The 27,598-nt window shown below is 36.5% G+C and overlaps 3 protein-coding genes and 1 non-coding gene across 4 annotated transcripts; 2 read left to right on the forward strand and 2 right to left on the reverse strand.

Moving 5' to 3' along the window:
* Nucleotides 1-3,421: 3,421 nt before the first annotated feature.
* On the forward strand, nucleotides 3,422-11,537 carry LOC142623590 (1-aminocyclopropane-1-carboxylate oxidase homolog 1-like). Its single transcript, XM_075797029.1, has 3 exons — nucleotides 3,422-4,044; nucleotides 10,091-10,412; nucleotides 11,094-11,537. Exons 1-3 carry the CDS (start codon nucleotides 3,515-3,517, stop codon nucleotides 11,343-11,345), a joined length of 1,104 nt encoding a protein of 367 aa, XP_075653144.1. The 5' UTR covers nucleotides 3,422-3,514; the 3' UTR covers nucleotides 11,346-11,537.
* Nucleotides 11,538-17,144: 5,607 nt separating this feature from the next.
* LOC142624973 (1-aminocyclopropane-1-carboxylate oxidase homolog) lies at nucleotides 17,145-20,213 on the forward strand. The gene is made up of 3 exons (XM_075798691.1): nucleotides 17,145-17,369; nucleotides 18,557-18,792; nucleotides 20,195-20,213. The coding sequence occupies exons 1-3, from the start codon at nucleotides 17,145-17,147 to the stop codon at nucleotides 20,211-20,213; spliced, it is 480 nt and encodes a 159-aa protein (XP_075654806.1).
* A 573-nt stretch (nucleotides 20,214-20,786) lies between these two features.
* On the reverse strand, nucleotides 20,787-20,860 carry TRNAN-GUU (transfer RNA asparagine (anticodon GUU)). The gene has a single exon. It is a non-coding gene; the product is annotated as a tRNA-Asn (tRNA).
* A 747-nt stretch (nucleotides 20,861-21,607) lies between these two features.
* Nucleotides 21,608-24,856, reverse strand: LOC142624974 (uncharacterized). The gene is made up of 5 exons (XM_075798692.1): nucleotides 24,266-24,856; nucleotides 22,590-22,859; nucleotides 22,211-22,508; nucleotides 21,814-22,056; nucleotides 21,608-21,708 (listed from the first exon to the last, which is right to left on the reverse strand). The coding sequence occupies exons 1-5, from the start codon at nucleotides 24,854-24,856 to the stop codon at nucleotides 21,608-21,610; spliced, it is 1,503 nt and encodes a 500-aa protein (XP_075654807.1).
* Between the last annotated feature and the right edge of the window lie 2,742 nt (nucleotides 24,857-27,598).

Consider the following 27,598-nt stretch of genomic DNA (forward strand, 5'->3'; position numbering starts at 1 on the left):
GATTAATTCTGGGTAGCACCAGGCACTATTCAGAACAATTCCAGACATACTACTATTCATCTACAACACCAGTCACTGTTGGTGAACAATTAATATTCCAGATAAGTCACTATTCATTTACAGCACTAGTCACTGATTGATGAACAGTTCTGAACAAAAGAAGCCGTATAAGGATGAAAGACAAGTCACTATTCAGGAACAGTAATGGCTACTATTTATGAATAGTACTCAGCACTATATTCTAGAAGCACTGTTTGCTTTCGGTAGAAAAGGTTTTCACCCCTAAGTGAAAGTATTTCACCTTCTGGAATTCCAGCAATCTTCTAAAGAATCCAAGGCTCCCTCCAGCTATATAAGGCAGCCAAGACTCCATTCTAAAGTAGGTCTAGTTTTTAGCTCCAGTTTTAGCAAAAACATCCTCCCTTCTCATTACAACCCTTAGTCTTGTAATCAGATGGTAACCCCAGTTTACACTTGTATGACCCCGGTCGGCGTTTACCTTTGTAATTGGATGGCCTTAGTCGGCCTTTACCTTTGTAATTGTATGGCCTCAGTCGGCCTTTACTTGTAACTTACCCCCCCTTTTGGTATTAGAGCCAAGTTGGCCGATCATAGTTGTAAGTAAGTTACATTTTATTTTCCACCGAAAGAGCATAGGGCTCTCTATAGGAGAAATGGGAGTCTCCTTCATACCAAGGTCCTTGGTGCGAGTACCCATTGATGAGCACAAGGTGGTGTGCAGGTTAAACTGTCATCCAATTGTTTTTGTCCCATTGTGGGATTGTGCTCTAGCATCTGATAGAAACAAAAGGACTTTTAATCTTTGTAACAACCTGTTGGATGATTTAGGGGAACCGGCTGATCTGATTATGGTATGTTAGTTTGATAAATCTGATAAAACCATATTCAAACATTCGGGAAAGCTAGCTAGGATCCCTATCCGCTTCATCCGAACATCCGAACCATCTTCATAATTGATGAGAAGGCCAGGAAATGGATTTTTTCCCTCATAAACTCTGAGACTTCTCCCAAAGTATTTTTCCCATGTATCCTAGACAAGGATGTCATCTGTATCATTTGAGTTAGCAGTGTCTGGATAAGTAGTGGTGATCAAAGCTTTAAAATGCTCAAACCACTGGTCAAGTGATTTAAACATAGCCTTGCTTCCTAAAATACTGGTTTGTATTTCAAGAGGCAAGTTGGTAATAGCACCTCTTAGAGTAGCTTGAGTCTTAAGACTAAGCCTAGCATAATTAGTGCCCATAATAGTCCTTTTATCCATTGAATGAATTTCCTCTTTGCCAGAGAGTTGACTAGTAATGGCTTCATTTCTTGCCTCAAGGTTGACTAAGTGGATTTCTAGAGCTTTAAGGGTTCTTTGGAAAAGGCCATTGTTTTTTATGGGAAGGCTGAGTGAAGGTTATCGAGGATAAATTTAATGGAGGGTGGTAAATCTGTATAGGCTCCATTATTGAATTGTAAGTTCTTGGATAAAACATCCTGTAAAATAACAACCATGTCACCACTGGAATATGTCACCCCTGTCGAGACAAAGTAGAACTTAAATTCCACAACGACACATCAGATTCAAAGTTTTGAAACCCACACACTTCATAATTCAAATTCAGGAACCGAATCAACAAAATTCAAAATTGTAAAAAACCCATTACAGTATTTGGGATCACAAACAGTGAGATCAGACGTAGGATGAAGTGATTAGCGATAGGAGAGACAACAATTGAGAGAGACCTCTCTCAGAGAACCCTTGTCTTACTCATCTCTTGGTTTCAACTTTCAAAATATAAGTGTTTTTTTTTCCTCCCTTTAATGTGTTTTCATATGACAGGCACTGCTTACTCAATTTAACAGAAGACTAACTAGAATACTAATTTGGCACATAAGTAAAGTTTAAGGAGCAAATTAGCTAAAATAAAAGTTTAGGAAGTGTAATGACCACTGTAGGGGCATTGGGCCCAGTAATTTACCAATGATGGCCCAACGAAGTCTTTTGGGCTAGAAACCCAAATCCGAAGACATCAAAATGATCTTGGAGTATCTGAATGTATCTCATAAAGAAATGCCAAGTAAAGATGTGATAAACGAATGACCAATTACGTCCGAGGAGTAGATTTGTCCTCGGATTGTTAAGCCGAGGACATGGGAAGAGAGGTTTAGTGTCCCCGGGCTATGTTATAAAGAATCCTATGACTACGGGAATACACAGTACACGTGGAGGACAATAGAAAGAGCGGTGGAATATTTAAGGTAAAGTTGCTACCACCGCCCATACATTAAAAGCTCTGTAATTGATATACTGACTGCATAGATGGAAAGATGAGACCTGAGCATGAGGTTTGGAACTTGGTCCCTGATCCCAGCGGACTTTAGGGAAAAATTGATGGGACAAGTATCCTAAACCAGCATTGCAACCATGAGGTGGAAGATGATGAAGAGAAGAAGAGGAAGTATAAATAAATGGGAAGACCTACGAAGAGGGGGGAGGCTTTTTCAGTAAGAAAAAGGGCCAATAGTATATGATAATCAATAATTGTATCCAACCTTAGGAAATACTATTATAAACTATCCTTGGATTGTGTCCGAGGAGGAACTTTCAGTCTTACTTTTGCAAATAACTCTTTATTTCGTGCCATTGGGCCCAAAACCCGTTCTTTTCATTGTTATCTAAACCATCCTCGAAATCTAGATTACAAACCCATCCTCTACAAATTTATTGTAAAAAAGGCTTTTCAAGCCCATTTCCTTCCAGTCGTAGGTTGAGAATTTGAATTGTGTCCTTACAACCACTAACCCAAAGTTCAGGGGTATTTTGCATTTTTCTATATATATATAGAAGATCTTCTGTGATTTATACTCACATATTGCTTCCCTATGAATTTGTATCACACTAATCGGTAACCTGTACAATGTACATGAAAGTTTAACAAAATATAATTTATTTTATTTATTATTATTATTTTATTGTATTTTCCCCTTAATATAAAATTATTAATTGCATATTAAAACATTTATTTTAATTGTGTTTGTATATGTAAGCCAAACAATCAATTATATCCTGTACAATGTACATGAAAGTTTAACAAAATATAATTTATTTTATTTATTATTATTATTTTATTGTATTTTCCCCTTAATATAAAATATTAATTGCATATTAAAACATTTATTGTAATTGTGTTTGTATATGTAAATCAAACAATCAATTATATGTTTAAAAAAAATTTGATGTAACAATATTCTAATTAATATATATATATATATATATATATATATATATATATATATATATATATATATATATATAAGGTTTGTTTTGCCATATATTATAGATTAGGTTCGTTTTGTCCATATATTATAGATTAGGTTCGTTTTATTTATTTTTTGGCTGAGATTGGTAAGGTTCGTTTTGAGCATAACTTCCACGACTACCTCATATAGAATAGGAAAATACGTATAAAAAAAAAAAAAACAGAAAAAAGAATAGGAAAATAGGAAAATGGTTGTTACAAGCAGAGATGAAGTGCCAGACTATGATAGAGCAAGTGAGTTGAGGGCTTTTGATGACACAAAAGCCGGTGTTAAAGGACTTGTAGATGCTGGGGTTACTGAGATCCCTCGTATATTCTATCACCCACCAGATAACTTCGACAAGAACTCAGTCACTACTGGTGACACCCAGTTCAGTATTCCTGTCATAGATCTCGAAGGCATCGACAAAGATGTAATTAAACGCAAGGAGATTGTTGAGAGAGTTGGTGAAGCATCAAAGATATGGGGCTTCTTTCAGGTAGTCAATCATGGGATCCCTGAGAGTATTTTGGAGGAGATTAAGGAGGGAGTGCGTAGGTTTTACGAGCAAGATACTGAGATTAAGAAAGAGTTATATACACGTGACCACACGAGACCGGTGGTTTACAACAGCAACTTTGATCTGTACAGTGGAGCAGCGACCAATTGGAGGGATACTTTTTTGTGTATGATGGCTCCTAATCCTCCAAAGCTACAAGACTTGCCAGCTTCGTGCAGGTACGTGATTTACAATATATAATCACTGAAATATTTATTAACATTATTGAGCAAAAGATAACGTTAAGAACAACAATATTCTAGGCTTCTAGCCACTTCAAAGATCAAAGTTTTGTAAATGAGTAAGTGCATGAACGACTAGGTTGTGTTAATGTGTAATACTAATAAGAAATTAGTGTTAACGTGTAATAGGTTGTTGGCTTTAGGTCTACCTTGTTTACTTGTACCACACACATGTATTACGTTCTTACTTGTATTACACATATCTGTCTTCTATATAAAGACACTCTTGTATATTTTATTATTTGAAAAATACAATACATTTATTCATTATTTCTAACATGGTATTAGAGCCATTGCTCTAACTTTCTTGTATCTTGTAATCTTGTTTTTGTTGGTATTTCCGCTGCCTCATCTTCTCTAGTCAGTAAACCTTTTTGGTGCCCTCTCCTGAATGCTTCATTGCTGTCAGAGGTTCTCAAGTTGAATCTCTGCTGCCAGAAGCTCACTCTCCACCAACAAGACCACTGCCTTCATCATATCTGTCCCTTTGGACCTCCATTTAAGACATAAGATATATCCTCGTATAGATGGTTAACCGATCTACTCAACGCCAGAAAAATCATCTTCATCAGATGCCACACACGCCCCCATGCACTGGCCAAACTTCCGGCGAGTTCCTCCACATGCTTGACGCGCCTCACGCACTGCTGGAAACTCGACCAACGTCATCTGGCTATCCGCTGACGTCATTTGCCATGTCAGCCCTAGTTGCTCGCCTGTTGACATCATTTGCCACATCAGCCTAGCTAGTTCTCTTGCTGATGTCATCTTCAGTTGACTTGGACCGATGGTTGACTGTTGACTTTCTACTGTTTAACCATTGACTTTTTGCCAAAGTTGACTTTTTGCAATTCAGGTGCTTCTTACCTAGTTTTTTCACGTAGATTTCAGTTTTGCATATTTTGCTTCTAAATGAAGAATAAGGATGTGCCTTCTTTTTATTGCAACAATCATCGCCGACAATCCAACAAACGTTTTTTCAATTTTTGCAAACGTCTTGGCCATAATATTGAGACTTGTTATTAACGCAACAAATCAGCTGTTTCCATTTCTGCTGCTACTATTGTTGCTAACACTGAGAGTATTCAACCAATGTCTCTCGCCTCTGCAAAGTCCAAGTCTTTTGGATCCACTATCACCATTTCCACAGTTGACTTTCAAAACATCATCGTTAATACCATTCGTATGATTGGTTATGCATCTTGTTTCTCTTCTCTCTCAGTTTCATCTGGTAAGTCTCATTTCTCTTGGCTTATGGATTCTGCTTGTTGCAACCACATGACTCCTCACTCATCTTTATTTTCTCAACTTGAACCTGCACCACACCCTCTTAACATTGTCATAGCTAATGGTTCCACGATGTTTGGTCATAATATAGGTTCTATCTCGACCTCTAACCTCTCGGTTCCTAGGTCTTTAATGTTCCTAACCTTTCCTACAATTTATTTTCTGTGGGGCAATTAGCTGGGTTGGGTTACCGCATTACCTTTGATTATTTTGGGTGTATTGTGCAAGATCCAAGGACGAGACAAGAGCTTGGGATTGGTCCTAGAGTTGGGCATATGTTTTCTGTGGACAACCTTCGTCTTCCACCTGTTGCTCTTGTTTCTGTTGCTGTTGCAGCTGCTGTAGTTTCTTCTATTCCTTCCCTTGCACTTTGGCATGCCTGACTTGGTCACGCATCCTCCTCTCAGGTACAACACTTGGCTTCTAGAGGTTTGTTAGGTTCAGTGTCCACAAAAATTTTTGATTGCGTTTCATTTCTGTTAGGAAAATAACTAACTTTGCCTTTCAATACTAGTGAATCAATGTTTACTGATATCTTTGACTTAATTCATTCTGATGTCTGGGGGTTTTCCTCTGTCTCTAGTATTGTTGGATCTTGATATTTTGTTGATGATTATTTCCACTATAGCTGGATTTTTTCATATGAAACTTCGTTTTGAATTATTGCAAATATATTCCAATTTTGCAAAAATGGTTGAAACTTAATTTTCTAAACGTATCAAAATTTTTCAATCCGATAATGTTCTGGAATATGCTCAATATGCTTTCCAAGCTGTTTTGCATTCTTATGGCACTATTCATCAACTAATTTGTTTAGGTATCTTTCAGCAAAATGGTAGAATCGAACGAAAACTTCGTCATATTCTTGACATTGTTTGTGCTCTTATTCTCTTTGCTAAAGTTCTCGCTCCTTTTTGGGGCGAAGCTGCTCATGCTATTAATCACATTTCCAGTCCGGTCATCCAAAATCGAACTCCATATGAGCCCTTTTTGGGTCACTTACAGACTATCACCACCTTCGCTCCTTCCGTTTTGCCTATTTTGTTCTTCTTCAGCCACATGAGCATAACAAACTTAAGCCTCGGTTTAAACTTTGTTGTTTTCTTGGCTATGGTGAAACTCAAAAGGGGTATCGGTGTTATGATTCTGTCTCTCATCGTCTTCGTATCTCTTGCAATGTTGTCTTTGGGAACATCGCTCCTTTGTTAAGCTCTTTCACTTTCGTGCCTCTCTATCTACCTTCTCTGTCTTGGATCTTTTTCTAGATGAGCCACATATTCCTTCTATAGTTACTCCTGATCCTCCTATAGACTTCTCTGTCCAACCACCTAATATTTTGATGCCTCTCTTGGATCACCCTCTAATGAAGAGGTGGAAGATGAACAGGTCGAAGATGAGCCACCTAACCATGAGCTTGGGTCCCCTGCTCCTGCTCTGCTTGAAGATCTTGCACAAGACATTCGACCTCGTCACTCAACTCGGGTAAGATCCATTTCTACACATTTACTTGACTATCATTGGAATACTACCCTTGATACACTGCACGAGCCACACACCTATCATGAGGCCTCCACAGACCTTTTATGGCAGTTTGCAATGAAAAAGGAATTTGATGCATTATCTAAAAATCATACTTGGGATTTGGTGACTCTTCCCCTTATGAAATCTGTGGTTAGTTGGAAGTGGATTCATAAGATCAACATTTACTCTGATGGGTCCATTGAGCGTTATGAAACTCGTCTTGTTGCAAAAGGTTTAACACTAGAGTATGAGATTGATTATGAAGAGACCTTTACTCTGGTTGCTCGAATCTCATCTGCTCGAGCCTTTTTACTTGTTGCCTCTGTTAGTAACTGAGACCTTTTTCAGATGGATGTAAAAAATGACTTCCTTAATGAGAATTTAAGTGAAGAAATTTATATGCAACCTCCTTCTTGTCTCTCTATTGAACCGAACAAGGTTTGTCACATTTGACGTGCACTTTATGGCCTTAAACAAGCTCCACGAGCTTGGTTTGTCAAGTTTAGCTCTACTGTCTCTCACTTGGGTTACATTTCCAGTCATTATGATTCTCCCTTATTTCTTCGTCGCACCGACAAAGACACCATTTTGCTTTTCCTATATGTAGATGATATGATCATAACTGGTGATGACCTCAGTGGCATTCAAGAACTCAAGGATTTTCTCAGTTAGCAGTTTGAGATGAAAGATCTTGGAAATCTCAGCTACTTCTTGGGTCTAGAAATCACTCATTCCATTGATGGTCTTTATATTGCTCAAGCCAAGTATACTTCTGAACTTTTATCTTGAGCTAGACTCATTGATAGCAAGACTGTTGACACTCTAGTTGAACTTAATGCGCATCTGACTCTTTTGGAGAGGGGGGGGGGGGAGGGGAAACCATTGTCTAATCTCTCTCTTTATAGACGATTGATTGGCAGCCTAGTTTATCTCACTGTCACTCGTCCAGACATTTCCTATGTTGTTCATCAGGTGAGCCGCTATCTGTCTTCTCCATGTTAAACTCACTATGCTGATGTTCTACGCATTCTTTGATACCTGAAGGGCACTCTCTTCCATAGACTTTTCTACTCTGCTCAGTCCCTTCTTGTTCTCCATGCATTCTCTAATGCTGATTGGGTAGGAGATCCCATTGATCGCAGGTCCACCATTGGTTATTACTTTGTTCTTGGTTCTTCTCTGATTTCTTGGCGAAGTAAGAAACAAACCATTATGGCCCGCTCTAGTACTAATGCAGAATATCGTGCCCTTACTGATACCACATTTGAGCTCCTTTGGCTATAACGACTTCTTAAGTACTTAGGTGTGTCCACATCCTCTGCTACTTCTTTTTATTGTGACAACCAGAGTGCCATTCATATTGCTCATAATGATGTCTTTTATGAACAGAATAAACACGTCGAGGTCGATTTTCATTTTATCCATTATCATCTTGTCTATGGTGCTTTCAAGCTGTTCTTCTAAAGATCAACTTGCAAATATCTTCATCAAGTCACATCCTAAGGGATGTCTTCGTGCTTTGGTTGGCAACCTCAAGTTGGTCTCACACCCATCTTGAGTTTGAAGGGGCTGTTAACGTGTAATAGGTTGTGGGCTTTAGGTCCACCTTGTTTACTTGTACCACACACATACTTGTACTATACTCTTATTTGTACTACACTCTTATTTATACTACACTCTTACTTGTGATAGACCAAAAATGTATTGGCCCCTTTGGCAAATTAATTAATTAATTAAGTTAATTTAACATGCAATAGCGTGGTAACATAAACCAATCACCAATTAAACTAAATGCAGCGGAAAATAAATTTGACACGGTGATTTGTTTACAAATGAGGGAAACTTTTGAGGCAAAATCTCACCGGGTGAATTTAAGGTCACCAGTCCTAAGAATCCACTATTATCCATCGCAAGCGGTTACAAGTAAAAGAAATCCTAGTACCTAATACCAACCTATAGTTGAACCCTTACCCTAATACCCAATTGGACTTGTATTGTAGCGAAAATCTCTTTGTTCAATGCACGAATCTTAGTACGTGACTAACCAATGATGCACGGATCTCAGTACATGGCTAACACACCAACTTGAAGAAGATGTTGGCTGCAAAGTTCTTCAGTTTATCAACATGAAGATCAAGAGGCTCCTTGGTCACAAAACCCTTGACGCAAAGACGCAGTAGCTTCTACAAAGAGAATGATGAACTAGGGCAATTTTTGTCTTCAGTCACAATACGCGTGTATTCTGTTTCCAGTACCCTTGCATCCCTTGTGACGGCTCTTAAAATAATCCTTATATATGTCTAAGGTTGTGAGAAAAGAAACCCTACATAAATACTCAAGGATATGCGTGTAATCAGATCTGAATAGTCTGATTTCGTAATTCTCGACAGATACAACTTGTGTCGAGTTTCAACATTAAATATTGATAGATAGGTTTCTGTCGAGACATCTGTCGAGTTTTAATAAACAACACTTCTTAACTTGTTTCTTAGATAGATTTGCATGGTTTTAACACTTGACTTGAACAATATGTTTCTTGAAGTCTTAAACCATTCTAGATCTACCCAATTACAAATAAAATGTGTTTTGTCAAAAGATTAGCCAATTACATCAAATAAGTCCCTAACAACTTGTACTACACACATCTGCCTCCTATATAAATGCACTCTTGTATATTCTATTACTTGAGAAATACAATATATTCATTCAGTATTTCTAACAATTAGTAATCATAATAGTGGTTTTTATCTTCTATACAAATACTATTAGGGTCTTGTTAATGGGTGTTGCACAACACCCATTCTAGATATAAAATTATTATTGGATAGATCATGCGGAGAAAGTAATGATGATGTGTCTTTCCCATTGGCCTCGTCCTTGAGAGTTTAGAGAGCATTATTTTTAAAGTGAGATTGAATTATGCTTATTGCTTAATACAACTCATACATTTACATTCTTCTTCAAATCACTTAACCAGAAATACAAAATGTTAGAAAAAATTATTTTTGGGATTTCAAAGAGTAAACTTTGCAGTCTTTGTACTCTTAAAGGCTCATTCTGTGAAATCCGTATCCTATTTCCCGTATCTATATTCTAAATATTTTCACTCACATTGAGAATGACTTGTATCCTATGAATCATGATCACCTTATATGATTTATATAACTACTTGCAGAGATATACTTGCAGAGTACTCTAAGCAAGTAATGAAATTGGGGATTTTACTTTTCGAGTTATTATCGGAGGCCCTTGGTTTGAATCCAAACCACCTTAATGACATTGATTGCGCTGAAGGACTTGCAGTTTTGTGCCATTACTATCCCGCTTGTCCACAACCTGATTTAACATTGGGCACAAGCAAGCATGCTGACAGTGACTTCCTCACTGTGCTTCTACAAGACCATATTGGTGGCCTCCAAGTTCTGCATCAGAACAAGTGGATCGATATCACTCCTTTGCCAGGGGCTCTAGTGGTTAACATTGGAGATCTTCTTCAAGTAAGTCTTCACATTATTTTTCTGATGGAATATTAACCTGCAAGTGATGTGGTTAGTTAAGGATAAAGTCTAATATCGAATAACAATGACAAGAGTAAGTAGTTAATAGAATATTGTTGGATCCAATTAATTATTATCAATTTTGGTAACGACACTTATAGATTTAGCAATACATTTTTGTTTTACTCTTCTATTTGTCTACTAGTTATCTTGGAATGCTGCAACTCCTAAAATAAATTGTTTTATGGAAGTGCATAGTATAATCATATTACAAATACTTAATGACCTGTTGGTCTAATGTGAGAGGGACGGGACTGCAGATTTGAAGCCATTGGCCATAGAGTATTGTGTAGCAGTGTAATACCAATGTTCTCAGCTCACCAAAGTAAACTGTTTCCATGTTCCAACATGGAATAGCTTCTGTTACTCTAACACATACCCATTTGATCAAGAGCAAATCCATTTACTTGCACATTGGAAGGATCATTTATGTCCAAATAAATGGAATACTTGAAATTATGTATTAATGATATGAAAAACTATGAAGCTTGTTTTTGTTTCCTTGGTTTGATGCTGGTGTGGATAAATTTCTTATACATTTCTCAATTTTGATCTCCAAAATCAAGAAGGAATCTTATTGTTGTAGCTAATTTACAAAATTTTACCGTCTGGTGCTTTCAGCTCATAACAAATGACAGGTTTAAAAGCGTTGAACATAGAGTATTGGCAAACCAGGTAGGTCCAAGAGTATCTGTGGCGAGCTTTTTTAGCACAAATCTTCAGCCATACCCAAAACTTTACGGCCCCATCAAGGAGTTATTATCGGAAGACAATCCTCCAAAGTATAGGGAAACCACAGTCAGAGACTATTGTAAGTACTTCAATGAAAAAGGCTTAAATGGGACTTCTGCCTTGCTGCACTTCAGGCTTTGAACTCCGATAATAAAGATGAATAGAGTGTTAGAATGACTCTTTAGCCCTCTACACTTTCAGTTTGTGATGATGTAACACTTTTTTTTTAGACATATTGACTACATGGTTGTGAAGCTTGATTAGAAGCATAAATGAATAATACTGCTTATATGCGATGTTTGAAGGCTTAATCAAAATCTGTGCCATTCTATAGCTTCTTTTTTGTCTTGAAGCCATGACTTATCAATTTTCTGATGGTGAATTGGTGCATATTGCTAAAAGAATTTACTTTCCAAGTTGTTGTTCTACTCTATTATTGGGAAATTCTAGAAAATTAAAGAAAGAAAGAAAGGAAAGAAAATAAAATAAAAAAGACGCGCACACACAAAAAGACTTACTTGGGATGGCATTGGCTATTAAGACTTGAATCTCAACAGTAGTGCAATCGGACAAGAAGAATATCCCTCCTCCCTCCACCGCTATCTTTGGAAAATTTTATTTTGGACAATTATAGGTTTACATTATACTGTTCACGTAAAGTGTACACAATTGTACATATTTATTTAGTCTATAATGTAAAGTGTACATCAATAGTTTGTAAAAAATATTGTAAGATAATTTGTAGGTAGAGACCAAGCCAGACTATCGAGGGATATGGGCTAATTTTTTCTTTTTAAAAAAATTGGAAATGTAAACTGTGGGGTCATGGATTTTGGGATTTGGCCGAGAGCATGTGGTTTTGGCCGAGAAGCATGGGTGGTCCGAGTCCGAGGAGTACTATCTTCTCGGATAAAGCCAAACGCAAATCTAGTATAAATCCTAATGATCAAGGATGACCTTCCAAGAAGTTCTAATGATAGCAACGAGTATCATGAACGTACAAGAGGGATAAGGACTCAAAAATATCTAAGGAAAAATTGCTACCACCGCATTAATGAGGAAGTGACCTCTGAACAGTATTATGGCAGCCTTACAGCCACCCTAGAAGACTTTTAGAGGGGGCTGATGGGACAACCATCAACTGTTCACATGTAGTCCACGTGTAGGGTAAGGATGAAGGGAGAGAGGTAATATAAATAAGAGTAGAGATCCTAGAGAAGGGGAGATGAAAAAAGGGGAGATGAAAAAAGGGGAAGAGAAAGCACTATAGCAATCTCAACAACTCCTGTAACCATGGTCATCCAATATACGCTAGAACAGAGCTCCTCGGACTGTGCCGAGAACCAACTTTCTCGCACAAACCGGGTTCAATTCTTGTTGGCTCATCATCCAAAACCATATTAGCTGTTATCCAAGCACTAAAACCTAGCTCTTTGACCCACTCTCTACAAATTTATTGTACTGGGTTCACTAGGCCAAGATCACTTACATTTTGGGCTTGGTCTGAAAATTGTGTCCCCACAATTGGCGCCGTCTGTGGGAAGAGCTTGTGTGATAGTGAGTGCAACGGTTAAATATGATACAATTAGGCTCCCATCAGTAAGAGTCCTTGGGGAAAGCCATTATGGTGGCTAGTTTGCTATGTGAGCAAGTCACTACATGAGGCACACAGTTGTTGTCCTAACTTAGCTTCCGCTTAAGTCTATACTACAAAGTGTGGATTATACGGGGATGATTGCTAAATGGGGCACAGTTCTGGGGGCTTTTGACATCAAGTACATGCCTCGTACCTCTGTCAGGGGCCAGGTCCTCACGAATTTGGTGGCCGAGTTCGCTGAACCTCCATTAGAGGAAGTGGCAGCAACATATGAGCAATTCAATGGGGCTTTGCGACGGGGCTAGTCCTTGAAGGTATATATATTGATATCTTTTAATCTTTTGAAGTGGTTAAACAGAACCTTAGCTATGCCAGGTCCTCGGACCTCCTGCTTTGGGGAAATTAACACACACTAGCATCTTTTGAAGTGGTTAAATAGAACCTTAGGTATGACGGGTCCTCGGACCTCCTGCTTTGGGGAAATTAACACACACTGACATCTTTTGAAGTGGTTAAACAGAACCTTAGCTATGCCGGGTCCTCGGACCTCCTGCTTTGGGGAAATTAACACACACTGACATCTTTTGAAGTGGTTAAATAGAACCTTAGCTACGCCGGGTCCTCGGACATCCTGCTTTGGGGAAATTAACACACACTGACATCTTTTGAAGTGGTTAAACAGAACCTTAGCTATGCCGGGTCCTCCGACCTCCTGCTTTGGGAAAATTAACACACACTGACATCTTTTGAAGTGGTTAAACAGAACCTTAGCTATGCCGGGTCCTCGGACCTCCTGCTTTGGGGAAATTAACACACACTGACATCTTTTGAAGTGGTTAAACAGAACCTTAGCTATGCCAGGTCCTCGGACCTCCTGCTTTGGGGAATTTAACACACACTGGCATCTATTGAAGTGGTTAAACAGAACCTTAGCTATCCCGGGTCCTCCGACCTCCTGCTTTGGGGAAATTAACACGTAATGACATCTCTCTTCAAAGTGTTTAAATTATAACTCAATCATGCCTCGGTCCTTGGACCAGATGATGTGAGAAAGTTAACACTTTATGGCATCTCTCTTTAAGGTATTTAAACTATAAACTTGATCATGCCTCGGTCCTCGGACCACATACTTTGGGGAATTATCATTCTACAACATTTATTTGTTTCTCACTAAGTGTCAAAACAGGTCCAAGATTATGACCAAATCATTAGATTGGTAGCTCTGAAAGGAGCAATTCACAGTATAAATATGGGGCGCTTGAAACGACATTCCCACAAATGTAAATCAAAGGATCAAAGCAGAATCAACTCTTAAGAATTCAAAACCCCACTTTTCTCCTCGGATGTGAGGAGAAAACCGGAGTTTTGAGGGGCTATTGTGGGGTCATGGATTTTGGGATTTGGCCGAGAGCATGTGGTTTTGGCCGAGAATCATGGGTGGTCCGAGTTCGAGGAGTACTATCTCCTCGGATAAAGCCAAACGCAAATCTAGTATAAATCCTAATGATCAAGGATGACCTTCCAAGAAGTTCTAATGATAGTAACGACTATCATGAACGTACAAGAGGGATAAAGACTCAAAAATATCTAAGGGAAAATTGCTACCACCGCATTAATGAGGAAGTGACCTCTGAACAGTATTATGGCGGCCTTACAACCACCCCAGAAGACTTTTAGAGGGGGCTGATGGGACAACCATCAACTGTCCACATGTAGTCCACGTGTAGGGTAAGGATGAAGGGAGAGAGGTAATATAAATAAGGGTAGAGATCCCAGAGAAGGGGAGATGAAAAAAGGGGAGATGAAAAAAGGGGAAGAGAAAGCACTATAGCAATCTCAACAACTCCTGTAACCATGATCATCCAATATACGCTAGAACAGAGCTCCTCGGACTGTGCCGAGAACCAAATTTCTCGCACAAACCAGGTTGAATTCTTGTTGGCTCATCATCCAAAACCATATTAGCTGTTATCTAAGCACTAAAGCCTAGCTCTTTGACCCACTCTCTACAAATTTATTGTACTGGGTTCACTGGGCCAAGATCCCTTACATTTTGGGCTTGGTCTGAAAATTGTGTCCCCACATAAACTAGTATACATTTAATATTAACAAGTTATCAACAAATGAAAAAAGACAAAAAATAACAGTTTTTTAGTACATTACAATACAACTAATCAATTAAAGTGAATATACGAGGACAAATCACAAATAGTCAAACAAAAAATGCTAAACTAAAATATTAATTTGTTAATAAGATTGTTGCTAAGATTAATTATTTCTTCCTAGTAATGTTTTGTTATCTCTTTGATATAATTATAAAGAAATCAAACAAAAAGGCAAAACAACACAACCATGTCAATAAAAAACAACATTGCTATTGGCCCATTCTACTATCAACAGTTTTCTTTTAAAAAACTACCAAAGAAAAACATACAAGAAATATTTTACTTTTGGGAAGACTTAGATACAGTACTTAGGTGCTGTTTCTTAGGTTCTTCTTTTAAGATTCAGCCATGTGAATTTTTTCTCATGGGATGGAAGTGTATTTTTTAGTTAAGTAGTCACATGACTGAATCTTAAGAGGGGAATTTAAGGAATAACACTTAATGTATTATATCTAAGTTTTGTCCTTTTACTTTTACTTAGATGAATGGGCCCCAATGGTTACAAAAGAAATATCTTTCTCCCGCCCAAGTAATTTGCCTTGTTCTCATAAACAATTTGACGATTGTGAGACTTTAATTAGGGTGTCCCCAAATGATAGAAATCATTTATTGGAAGATATCTTGTCCAATTTGGGCCTTAAAATACTTGTTTCATGTTTAGTAACTTCTTTAGGATATATTGATCGGCATCACAAAATAAATACCCAAATATATGAATTTATTCAATTTCTTTCTACTTAAAAAAATAAAAAGCAAAAAGGGACTAATGAGAGATAAAGCAAAAATTGAGAATGCTAATATGAGACTAATAAAGTGAGAGAGTCTGAAAAAATATGAGAGAGAGAGAGAGAGAGAGAGAGAGAGAGAGAGAGAGAGATAATACTTGCTGCGTAATTGCAAGTAGAGTCGCCAAGGAGAGCATAGCTGCCAACACTATTGAGAAGAACTAATGATGACCATATTTCTCTTAGTATTGTTTAAAAGAAAATGAAATTAGAGATTATTTTTATAGAGTGGGTTGAGGGAGTTATGAATATGAATAATTATAAGTTTTCAAATTTTGGTTTTGAATGTATTTTTGTTGAATATTTTATTCATTTATTGTTGTTTAGTCTAATCTTGTTGTTGTTTGGGCTATTAATTAGGTTGATTTTTGGAGTTGTGTTAGGGACATAACAAATTATCATAGCAATTGAGGTGTTAGTTCTTCACAGGTTAAAAAAGAAAATTATACTTTGATCCACTTTGATCCACCACAATTAAAAATAAGGGTGTAGTGAAAATATTGTGAGATTAAGGATTTTTATTTAGGGCACCAAAATTATTTTGTTGAACATAAGTTTTTGGGATTTTCCATTTATGGTGTTCAATAAATGTTTTTTAGATTAGAAATGTTAGTTTAAAAATAATTATGTATATTTTTTTTTAGTCAGGCCAGGAGCACCCTAAATTACATGTAAAGCCATCATTGTTCATGTTCCCTTGAACTGGGATGGTCAAAACCTTATCATTAAAGACCTCTTTTCTTCTTTGGGTGAGATCACAAATTCCAGTTTCCTTTTATCTTCCAATTTCCATCTATCTGGACATCAAGGATATTTCTATGCAACACCATGCATCTAGAAAGGATTTGGGATTCATTTCGGATAACTTATTTTCATTAATTTAATTTACTAAAAAATAAGTAAAAATATAATTTTTGTTAATATATATATATATATATATATATATATAGATCTTATAAATTTACATTAGACTAGATAGTAATCCGTGCAATGCACATGGAAATTTATTAAAATATAAATTTTTTTGCCTTAAATATAAAATTAATAATTTTATACTAATTTTTTTTTGAGAATCTATTAAAAAATATTTATTATTATAATAATTGTATTTGTATATGAAACAATTAATTTTATCTTTTGAGAATAATTTGATACGGACAATATTCTAATAAAATGTCTAAATATAAAATAGAATATTTTTCTTTTTTAGAAAGAAATATAGAATAGAATCTAAAATCAGCTATAAAATATATATTAGCAAAATACTGACTTGTAAAATTCTGAGGCCTAGAAAACTTCCGTTTTAAATTATAGATAAGGATTGTTTTGAGCCGAACTACCACGACTACATCAGAAAGAAAAGGAAAATGGTTGTTACTTGTTACAGGCAGAGATGCATGAAGTTGCAGCCTCAGTCAAGCCAGACTATGATAGAGCAAGTGGGTTGAGGGCTTTTGATGACACAAAAGCCGTTGCTAAAGGACTTGTAGATGCTGGGGTTACTGAGATCCCTCGTATATTCTATCACCCACCAGTTAACTTCGACAAGAACTCAGCCACTACTGGTGACACTCAGTTCAGTATTCCTTTCATAGACCTCGAAGGCATAGACAAAGATGTAAATGATGCATGGACACGGACACATCAATATGACAATTTTTGAAAAACAAGGAACATGACACGGCGTGGACACGACAATTAAATAATTAATTAAAATTTTATATTTAGGCATATTTTTTAATATTTTCAGACATAAAATACATTATGTCTAGAATTTAAATTATGTAAGAACTACAAATCAGTAAACTAACACCCAAAGTAGTACAATAATACACATAAAATGTTTAGAGTACAAATTAAAAGTCTAAATAGGCTACATTCAACATCAAACTAAAAACATTAAAGGACACACAAAACAAAAATCACTAAATTCATAATAAACATTATAATTTATAAGGCAAAACAAAATAAGGTTGAGTAAAGAAACAAAAAAAATATAAGTTATAAGTTATAACTTATATGGTAGTAACAATATTATAATTCTTAATCCCACTCTCACTCTCACATAGTGACAGTGAGAGTGGGATTAAAAAAAAAAACGCGTTATAAGTTATGTTATAATTGAGATTAGTAACCCACTCACCCAAATGGCCAAGTATATATCTGAAAGAAAGAAAAAAAAAATAGAGATAGAAGCTTAGAGAAGAGGTCGGGCCTGTTGTCCATGTCGAGAGAGAGAGAGAGAGAGAGAGAGAGAGAGAGAGAGAGAGAGAGAGAGAGAGAGAGAGAGAGAGAGAGAGAGAGAGAGAGAGAGAGGGTCGCACAACGTCGACGTCTATGGAGCTCGCTGATCGGCCCAATTTAGCTCTGGCGAGGGACAGAGGGCAGTGGTAGCAGCAGCGGGCAAAGGTCAGAGCAGAGGGAGGGTGGCTTGAGAAGTGAGAACTTGAGATGTGGGTTTTAACTTTCAGTCACACTCTAAGCTTGCTTTGTTGTTTTAGTGTATATCACAAAATCAAGGGTATTGGTAAGTCCATCTGTCAAAATCTGTGATTTTTTTTTCATTGCTGGAGTGTCGAATCTCATCGGAGCCGCATTGGCGCCGTGTCGGAGAAGCTGGAAAAAAAAACAGAGACACTGCTTGGACACCGAGTTTGGTGAATCGTACTGGTTTCGGTGTCCAACATGTGTTGGACACCGACACGTTGCCAAAAATGGCATGTCGGTGCAACCTAGGATGTAATCAAATGCAAGTAGATTATTAAAAGAGTTGGTGAAGCATCAGAGTTATGGAGCTTCTTTCAGGTTGTCAATCATGGGATCCCTGTGAGTGTTTTGGAGGAGATTAAGGAAGGAGTGCGTAGGTTTTATGAGCAAGATACTGAGATTAAGAAAGAGTTTTATACACGTGATCCCATGAGACAAGTGTTCTATAATAGCAACTTTGATCTGAACAGTGGAGCCACCAATTGGAGGGATACTTTTCTTTGTATGATGGCTCCTAATCCCCCAACGCTACAAGACTTGCTAGCATCATGCAGGTATGTGATTTGCATATTATAGTTGGCTGAATTATTGTTAACATTGTTGGGCAAAAGTTAATGTTAAGAAAGAGTCTCAGCTGTGTAATTTCATGTGAGTTGGGGTAGAATTAGCCAAAAACTAAAGCTCCTAACATTATTATTGTACGATTTTTGAGGGCTTAATTAAAATCTAAGCCATTTTGTAGGGTTGTAAATGAGCCAAGTCGAGGATTAAAAGTTCAGGCTTGTTCATTGAATTTTATTTCAAACACAAGCCAAGTTCGAGTTCATCACTACATAAGATTACATGTTTAAGTTTGGTTCATTTTCTGATCGAATAAGTATGAGCTTTTTCATGAGCTACTTGATTAACTTATTATTTTCACATATATAGTAAAATCATGACTACAACTTTTTACCATTTCACAAATTTAAAAGCTTTTACGACAAATGAACCATTTATGTTATAAAAAAATTACAAATAATAATTTGATATTATATAAAAATATTTACAAACATATACATTCCAATCTTAAGTCTCTATAAGTACATATAAAAATATAATATTACATAAGAGTGACTTAGACTTAGACTTAAGAGTGACTTGTTTAATTGTCAAGCCTAAACTTAGACTTAAGAGTGACTTGTTTGCTAAAAAAATAAACATAAACAAGTATTTCCCTAGCTGAGCTAGAGTGGTTCATAAACAGCTCAATTCATTTATAGCTCTACCTTTCTGTAACCTCTTACTTGTCTTGAAGCCATGAATTATCATTTTTCTGATGCTGAATTGGTGCATATTACTATAAAAAATTACTTTCCATATTGTTCTACTCTATTATTGGGAAGTACTAGAAAATTAAAAGAAGGGGAAAAAAAAACATACACACACAAATCTTTGGATCTTTTTTTGAGAAGCAAGAAGAATATCCCTCTTGCCTCCACCACAATCTTTGGAAATTTTTATTTGGGGGATGCAAACCACGTTATGTGTTTCATTTTAGTTTTAATTTATGCTGAATTTTTACAACATTTTTTAAGATTTTGAACAGAATAAAAAGTGTATGTAATAAATTTAATATATTCAGTCTCCTATACTATGATGCCTATTAATAATATTTTATGACTTTATTTGCTTGTTATGCTATATTTCCAAATATATTCATTATGTGGCCGAAAACAAAACATCTATTAAGTGAAGAACTTGAGTACCTATCAAAAAAAAAAAGAAAAAAAAGTGAAGAACTTGAGTTTCTAAATTCAAGTTCCACTAGGTACTTAAAAAAAATCATAAAAATTTATATATTTTTTAGATCATATTGCCATTAAATTTAACGGTGAAAAGCAAGTTAATTAGTTGAAGCATAAAATGCTTAAGAATTATTATTGAGAAATTGGTATTTTATGTTAATGGAATTAGGGTTGGGAAAGTGATTTGAGGAAAAAAAAAAAAAACTCAAAGTCATATATGGCAGTTAGATGTGATAGTGTCAGGTCCAAAATTAGTGTTGTAACAGGTATGTTGGGGTCTCCAAACCACGATATTTGTTTCATTTTCGTTTTTATACTGTATTTTTATAACGTTTTCAAAGATCTTGAACAGAATAAAAAGCGTAAGTAATGAATTTAATATATTGTCTCGTATATTACTACTAATTATGATGTTTATTAATCATATTTTATGTCTTTTTGTTTTTTACTCGTTATACTATTTTTGTAAACATATTCATAATGTGGCTGAAAATGAAACATCTATCAATTGAAGAATTTGAGTCTCTAAATTCAAGTTCCATGAGATACTTGAAAAAGAAAAATCATAAAAGTTTATACATATTTTTGATCATAAATTTTCGTTAAATTTAACAGTAAAAAGCAAGTTAATTAGTTGAAGCGTAAAATGCTAAAAATAATTATTGAGAAAATTACAAAAGTTTGATAAAAATTATAAAATACAAAAAGAATTATTATTAAGAAAATTACAAAGGTTTGATAAAAATTATAAAATACAAAAACGCTAGAAGGAGGGCTTGAACCTCCGACCTTGTGGTTAACAGCCACACGCTCTAACCAACTGAGCTATTCCAGCTTGGTTGCTACCTAATTACTTCATATTACTTATTAATCAATTGATCTTACTCTCCCTCCCAGTCCAAGACGATGGGCCCAAATGGAGTCAGTTACGCGAGTTACCTTGTGTAATTGACCGTCATCACAAGACTCTTATGCTGGTCCTACTGGGTAAACAGAGCAGCTAACATGGCTGATGGCAGCCCATGAATTAAGTAGAGAGCCTCTTTGTAATTCTTTTGTGAGGTTGATGGATCCTTTTTATAGGGCCATCAAATTATTTTTTTATTTTATTTTTTTTGGTAGTACCAGCGTTCTGCCTTGGTTGTATCCTGCTCGGATAAGTTTGTGCTCATTTAGTAAAATCTTTCAGTTTATCAAAAAGACACTCACGTGTGGTCGCTAGATTCCTTATGTTCTTCTTCTTCTTCTTCTTCTTCTTCTTTTTTTTTTTTTTTTTTTTTTTTTTTTTTTTTTTGTGGCTATTAATCTCACATTAACTTTTTTTTTTTGAGCAAAAAGTAAGCAATATTTTACTAAAAAAAAACTAAGACAAATCCGATTGGATTACAATTTCCAAATCATTGAGTAAATCCTTTACCCAAACATCGATATCTGCAGCTAAAGCCGCTTGTCTAGCAAGTCTATGAGCCAAATGATTCCCATCCCGTCGAACATGTTGAAACTAACACTGTCGCAAAAAACTACCCAACCTCTTAGTCTCCTCAATAATATGACCAAAGAGAGTAAAACAACAATCCAAATCCTATAAAGCCTGTATGACACGAAGACAATCACCTTCAATCTGCACATTAAAGAAACTCAGCTCCCTAGCAAACTCAACAGCCCTTTTCCCTGCCAAAGCCTCTGCCATTTCCACCGATTGCACCAATGCCACGTTCTAACTCAAAGCAGCCAAGACATGGCCTTCACAATTCCTACACACAACCCCTATCCCCACTCAGTTTGAACCTTCCAGGATAGTAGCATCAAAATTAATTTTGTAACACTCAGCTGATGGAGGAGACCATCGAACTGTAAGAGGGCAAACATGGATCAGCTTCTCCTTAAAGTGGATATCCCAGTACTCTTGAACCAAATCCCTAGCTCTACGGCCAACCTCATGGAGTTGCCATGTTCGTTGACGTTCCCTAACTCGATTCTGTCGTTCCCACAAACACCAAGCAATCATAGCAAACAAGGCACACCGAAAACCTAACCCAATAGAGAACAATGTCTCCAAAATCTCCAAAAAAAGACCTGCAATTCTTCTGAGTTAAGAAAAGAAAATGTAAAGAAGACAACCACACAGCCCAAGCTTGATCACAGAGCCATAAGACATGCATGAGGGATTCCGACTGATCATTACAGCCATCACAGGTATCATCTAGAAGGAGATGCTGATGCTTCAGGTTTTTCTTTGTAGGAAAAGAGTCTCTTGTTGCTCTCCACAAGAAATGGCACACCTTGTTTGGAACTTTAAGCTTCCAAATCTTCTTCCAAATGCTATTCGAGGACATTGGAGAAGAAGAACTTGGCAAGGTAGAATTTTTAGCTTCCATAAGTAGACGATATGCACTTTGCACACTATAACTCCCAGATGGAGATAATGGCCAAATCAAGACATCCTCTGCCTCAACCTCTCCCACATATATACCCCCCACCTTCTTCTCTTCCCAAGTTAAAAAATAGCTAGCCAATTTACCTGGGTCCTAAGTCCTTGAGTTTGGATAAAACAAATCACATACCCGAACCACATTAGAATCGGCTCTAGGAGACACAATCTTACTACAACCTAGTTCAGGTAGCCATTGATGATCCCATATATTGATTGCTTCACCATTCCCAATCCTCCAAATTGCTCCCTTATGAATTACCTCCTGAGCCTGCAAAATACTTTTCCATGCATAAGAACTTTTCGGATGTACAAGTGCATCAAGGACATTACCATTAGGAAAATATTTGACACTAAAAACCTTATACACAAGAGTATCTTTGTTATGAATGAAGCACCAAACCTGCTTGGCCAACATAGCATCAATGTTATCAATTCCGTTTCGGAACCCGTTTCAGTTTGTCCAGTGAAATGAAATATTTCGGTACTGGCCAATTTCGGCTTATTGTTTCAGGTGTTTCGAGTTTTCTAAAAAAAATTATAATATATATAATTATAATATATATATATATATATATATATATATATATATATATATATATATATAATTTTGTACCACATAAATTTATCTCATCATAGTCATAAGAATAGTTCTAGGATCACAAATTATTTCACAATTTTTTTGCCACAACTTTGAGGAAGTAGACGATGAGTAATTAACCATCACTTACACATGAATCTACCATTTTTTTTCACCAATCTCACTATGCCATATCACAATTGTGACAAAAAATTGTGAAATTTAGTGTTCCTAAACTTTTTCTAGTCATAAATAGATTAGTATTATTATTATTATTATTATTATTATTATTATTATTTATTCAAACTAGGATCAGACTTCACCTTATCAATAAGACAATAATTACACCACAAACCCAAGATATTACTTTGTTTAACGCAAGCATGGTAACCATGGCTCAGTCTAGGAACTATTAGTGTCAGTAAAAGTAAGAAGATTCTAATATTTTGTGGTCCTTTTTTCCCAGATAATCCCACTCTTTGACCAATTCAAAACTTCAATTTAAGTTTAAACTTTAAAGTCATAAGACTTTTACACAGCATTTCTTGGATGAGTTTTGTGGAGGTGAGGCTGTAGATTGCAAAGTAGACCGGTAACATCAATGTTTTTGCTGCTTGTGGTGGTGCATGCGAGCTTCTTGCAGGGACATCGGCTTGCTACTTGTCCTAGCTAACGTAGCAAGTCCCTACCCAGTCGAAAAAATTCAGGCTAGTCGAAAAAATTTAGGTATAAATAGGGAAAAAAAAGCCATAACTCATACTGGCCGAATCTCAGATATCGGCCGGAATTACCAGAAATGTCCCAAAATGGCCGAAACAACCTGAAGCAGCCCGAAATTTTTACCGAGGTGGAACAAATGGGGTTGTTGTTCCGGTTTATGAGCTGGTACGAGATTTTCCGTCCGTTTTGGCCGAAACGGAACGAAATTCATAACAATGCATAGCATTAATAAATTTTGGAAAGTCCCTGAACCCTATACCACCAATTGATTTAGAAGAGCAAAGAGAATTCCACTTCACCCAATGAATGTTCTTTGTTGCACCATTACCCCGCCAAAACTTTCGTATGATTGCTTCAATATCCTTGCATAAACCCACAGGTAATTTAAAAACACTCATGGAATAATTTAAAAACACTGCCTAAGATAGAAGCTTCTCCTTCCAACCTTGCATTCAAGCCCAAATTCTCTCTTTAATTTGAGTAAAGCAAGTCGTCCTATTGCGGCCAACAAAAGAGGGTAGCTCCAAATATTTTTCATAGTGACCAATAGCTGGAACTTGCAATGCCACTTTGATAGCCTCTTGAGTTGTCACATCTGTATTTTTGCTAAAAGAGAGAGTTGTTTTCTCCTTATTGATCATTTGACCTGAAGCCATCTCATAGTGCCCAAGTAACTCCTGAATTTTACGACATTCCTCCAAGGTAGATTTGCAAAAAATCAGACATTCATCGGCAAAAAATAAATGGGTTAGTTTGGGTCCATTCTTGCAAATAGAAAACCCATGAATTTCTCCTCGTGAAGCCACACCACATAAAAGAGCATTTAACCCCTTCACACAAAATATGAATAAATAGGGAGAAAGAGGATCCCCCTGTCTCAAACCCCTTGATGGTGTGATCATACCCTTTGGTTCACCATTCACAAGAATAGAATACGAAACTAAAGTAATGCACTCCATTATCAACTCCACCCAAGAAACCTGGAATCCCAATTTGAGAAGGATTTGCTCAAGAAAAAAGCATTCCACCCTATCATAAGTTTTGCTCATATCCAACTTCATAGCCATAAAACTTTTCTTCCCTGTACAATTCGTCTCCATATGATGTAAGGACTCAGAAGCAATTAAGATATTATCTGAAATCAATCTATTTGCAATAAAAGCACTTTGAGTTTTTGAAATTATGGAGTGAAGCATAGGTTTAAGACAATTTGCTAGCACCTTACTAATTACTTTATAGATCACATTGTAGAGGTTTATAGGTCTAAAATTAGTAACTTTCTCCAGGTTATGAACTTTAGGGATTAACGTAATAAATGTATGATTAATAGATTTAAGGATAGACCCCGAATTTAAACTAGACAATACAGCCTGAGTACTCAACAACCCCTTCATCCTCTTGCATCACTCCCTGCTCATCCTGCAACCCCTAATAAAGTTCTGCCTTTTCCCCTGTGTTGCAAACCCATGAAAAAGCGAGTATTCTGATCCCCATTCTTTAACCATTGTATACAAGACCTTTGTTGCCACATTTTTTCTTCTTTGTCATATAAAACATTTAATCTCACATTAACTAAACCACTGTTATCAGAGTATTTTTTTAGGTTTAATTATCATTTTGGTAACTTTTACCCTATATGTTAAAATGGTCACTAACGGTTTAAATGTCTCTTAATCCTTACCATTTTAATATTGTGCCAAAATAGTTCATATTTTTAAATGATAAATTGAGATTTTTGGTGTGGTTAATAGTGAAAATAAACATTTATTTTTAATGCCACCTGAACTTCTACATGGGCTACCATATGTTATTATTCTTCTTAAAGTATTAGCATCAGTTGTGCTATGCAGATCAAAAAGTTTCTCTGTTGCTAAGAAAGTTAGAGTTCTAATTTCCTTTAGGTTGTAGAAATGTGGTCCCTTCTCTTAGAAGGTTTCTTTGTCCCCTCGGAATAAGAAGTTTTATTCCTTGGGTTTGTTGGTTGTTTTTTAGGGGTCTCTAGGAAACAGGAGTGTATTCTCTTCTTTTGCAACATTTTTTTTTTGGTTCTCTCCTCTCTTGACTTTGTCTCACCATGGAAGATCTGACAAACTATTGGAATCGACTCTCACTCACTGATAGAGAAGGTCCAGGTTTTCGTCTCAACAAAAACTTAGCTCGAAAGAATTTCTTATTGCTGCAAATTTTCTGACAAAGCAGGCACTCAATATTGATGCTATTGCTAGAACTTTTAACCCACTTTGGTGTTGTCGTAATGGTTTCCGAGTTCAAAATCTTGGTGATCATAAGGTTTTTTTTGTCTTTGAAAGTAAAGATGATGTGGATAGAGTTATGAACAGAGAATCTTGGAGTTTTGACAAACGTCTAGTAATTATGTAAAAATAAAATAGCAATACTCCCCTTTCTAACTTAAAGTTTGATAGGGTGAAATTTTGGGTCCAGTTACATGATATTCCTATACGACATATGAGTAAAGATGTGGCAGAAGGTATTTGTGAAGTTCTTGGTCCTGTTAGTTAGCCTATTAATAATTCTATGACTGAGGGTGGAAATTTTATGCATGCCCATGTATCTTTGGACGCCTCTCTCCCCCTTTGTAGTGGGCGTGTGGTTTCTTTGGAGGATGATCATCAACTATGGGTGTCTTTCAAATACAAACATTTGCCAAACATCTGTTACTGGTGTGGTTGTCTTGATCACGATGACAAAGACTGCGATATTTGGATTGAAAGCGAAGGTACCCTATCAGCTGATCTCCAATAGTTTGGTCCCAGTATTTGTGCCTTGGCTATTATGGCTTCTCGCAAACAAGTGGTCTTTGTGCCGGGGTACTATAAAACTAAGGTTGGCTCTTCGAAGGCAGCTTTTTCTAGTGGAACTAGTGGGCACACAACAATGGAACAGGATTCCAATCCTCCACCCACGGTGGTGTCACTCGAGAAGGAAATGTTATTTTAGGAAAGGATGTTAATGCTAATTCGATTGGAAATTCAAAAAATTCCAATATTTCGGTATTACATTCAATTCCTATATTCTCAGGTCAAGGGTGCCAAGATTATTTGCTTTCTAAAATAGATGAAATTGACCATGACTTTGCCATTTTGATAAACCTGTTGGAAATATTCTAGGAGAGAAACCAGCTTCAGTTATGGAATCAAATACTACCTTTGACCTGGACACTTACGCTGAGGTGGATCCTAACCCATGTCAGCCCTCATCCTCTACTCCCAAGTCGATATTAATCCTCCACATCCTTCTCATGTGATTTGCGATATCATAAACTCCAATGTTCTCCCAAGTCTTCTACCCATAAAAACTTCTTCTACATGGAAACGCCGAAACTGCTTAGGTAATCTTCCTAAGCCTTCTAAGTATAATATTCTTCGTGTTAAGCGGCCTTCGGGGTTTGTTGTTGATCATTGTGAGTTACCAAACAAGAAACGCTAGGTTTCCCACAATGATGAGGAAATTTCATGCTCATTGGTTGAGGTTGTTAAACGACTTTGCCAATAATAATGAGTATCTTATGTTGGAATTGTCGTGGGCTTGAGAACCCACTAACAATGCAAGAGCTCGATGATTTGATTAGGGCACAAGATCCTATAGTTGTGGTCATAGCCAAAACATGGCTAGATGAAGCAAGGTTAGTTGGTTTGCATTGATAAACTTAACTTTCGGTTCTATTTGGGGGTGTCAAAAATCACTCGTGGAGGTGGTTTGACTCTGTTTTGGAAACAAGATGTTGATTTGGAGGTTGATTTTATGACTCTAAATTTTATTGATTCTATTAGTAATAAAGGAAAGGATGATGCTTAGAGGTTCACAGGTTTCTATGGTTTTCC

The sequence above is a fragment of the Castanea sativa genome, chromosome 2 (assembly GCF_040712315.1).
Source record: "Castanea sativa cultivar Marrone di Chiusa Pesio chromosome 2, ASM4071231v1".
NCBI classification, from domain to species: Eukaryota; Viridiplantae; Streptophyta; class Magnoliopsida; order Fagales; family Fagaceae; genus Castanea; species Castanea sativa.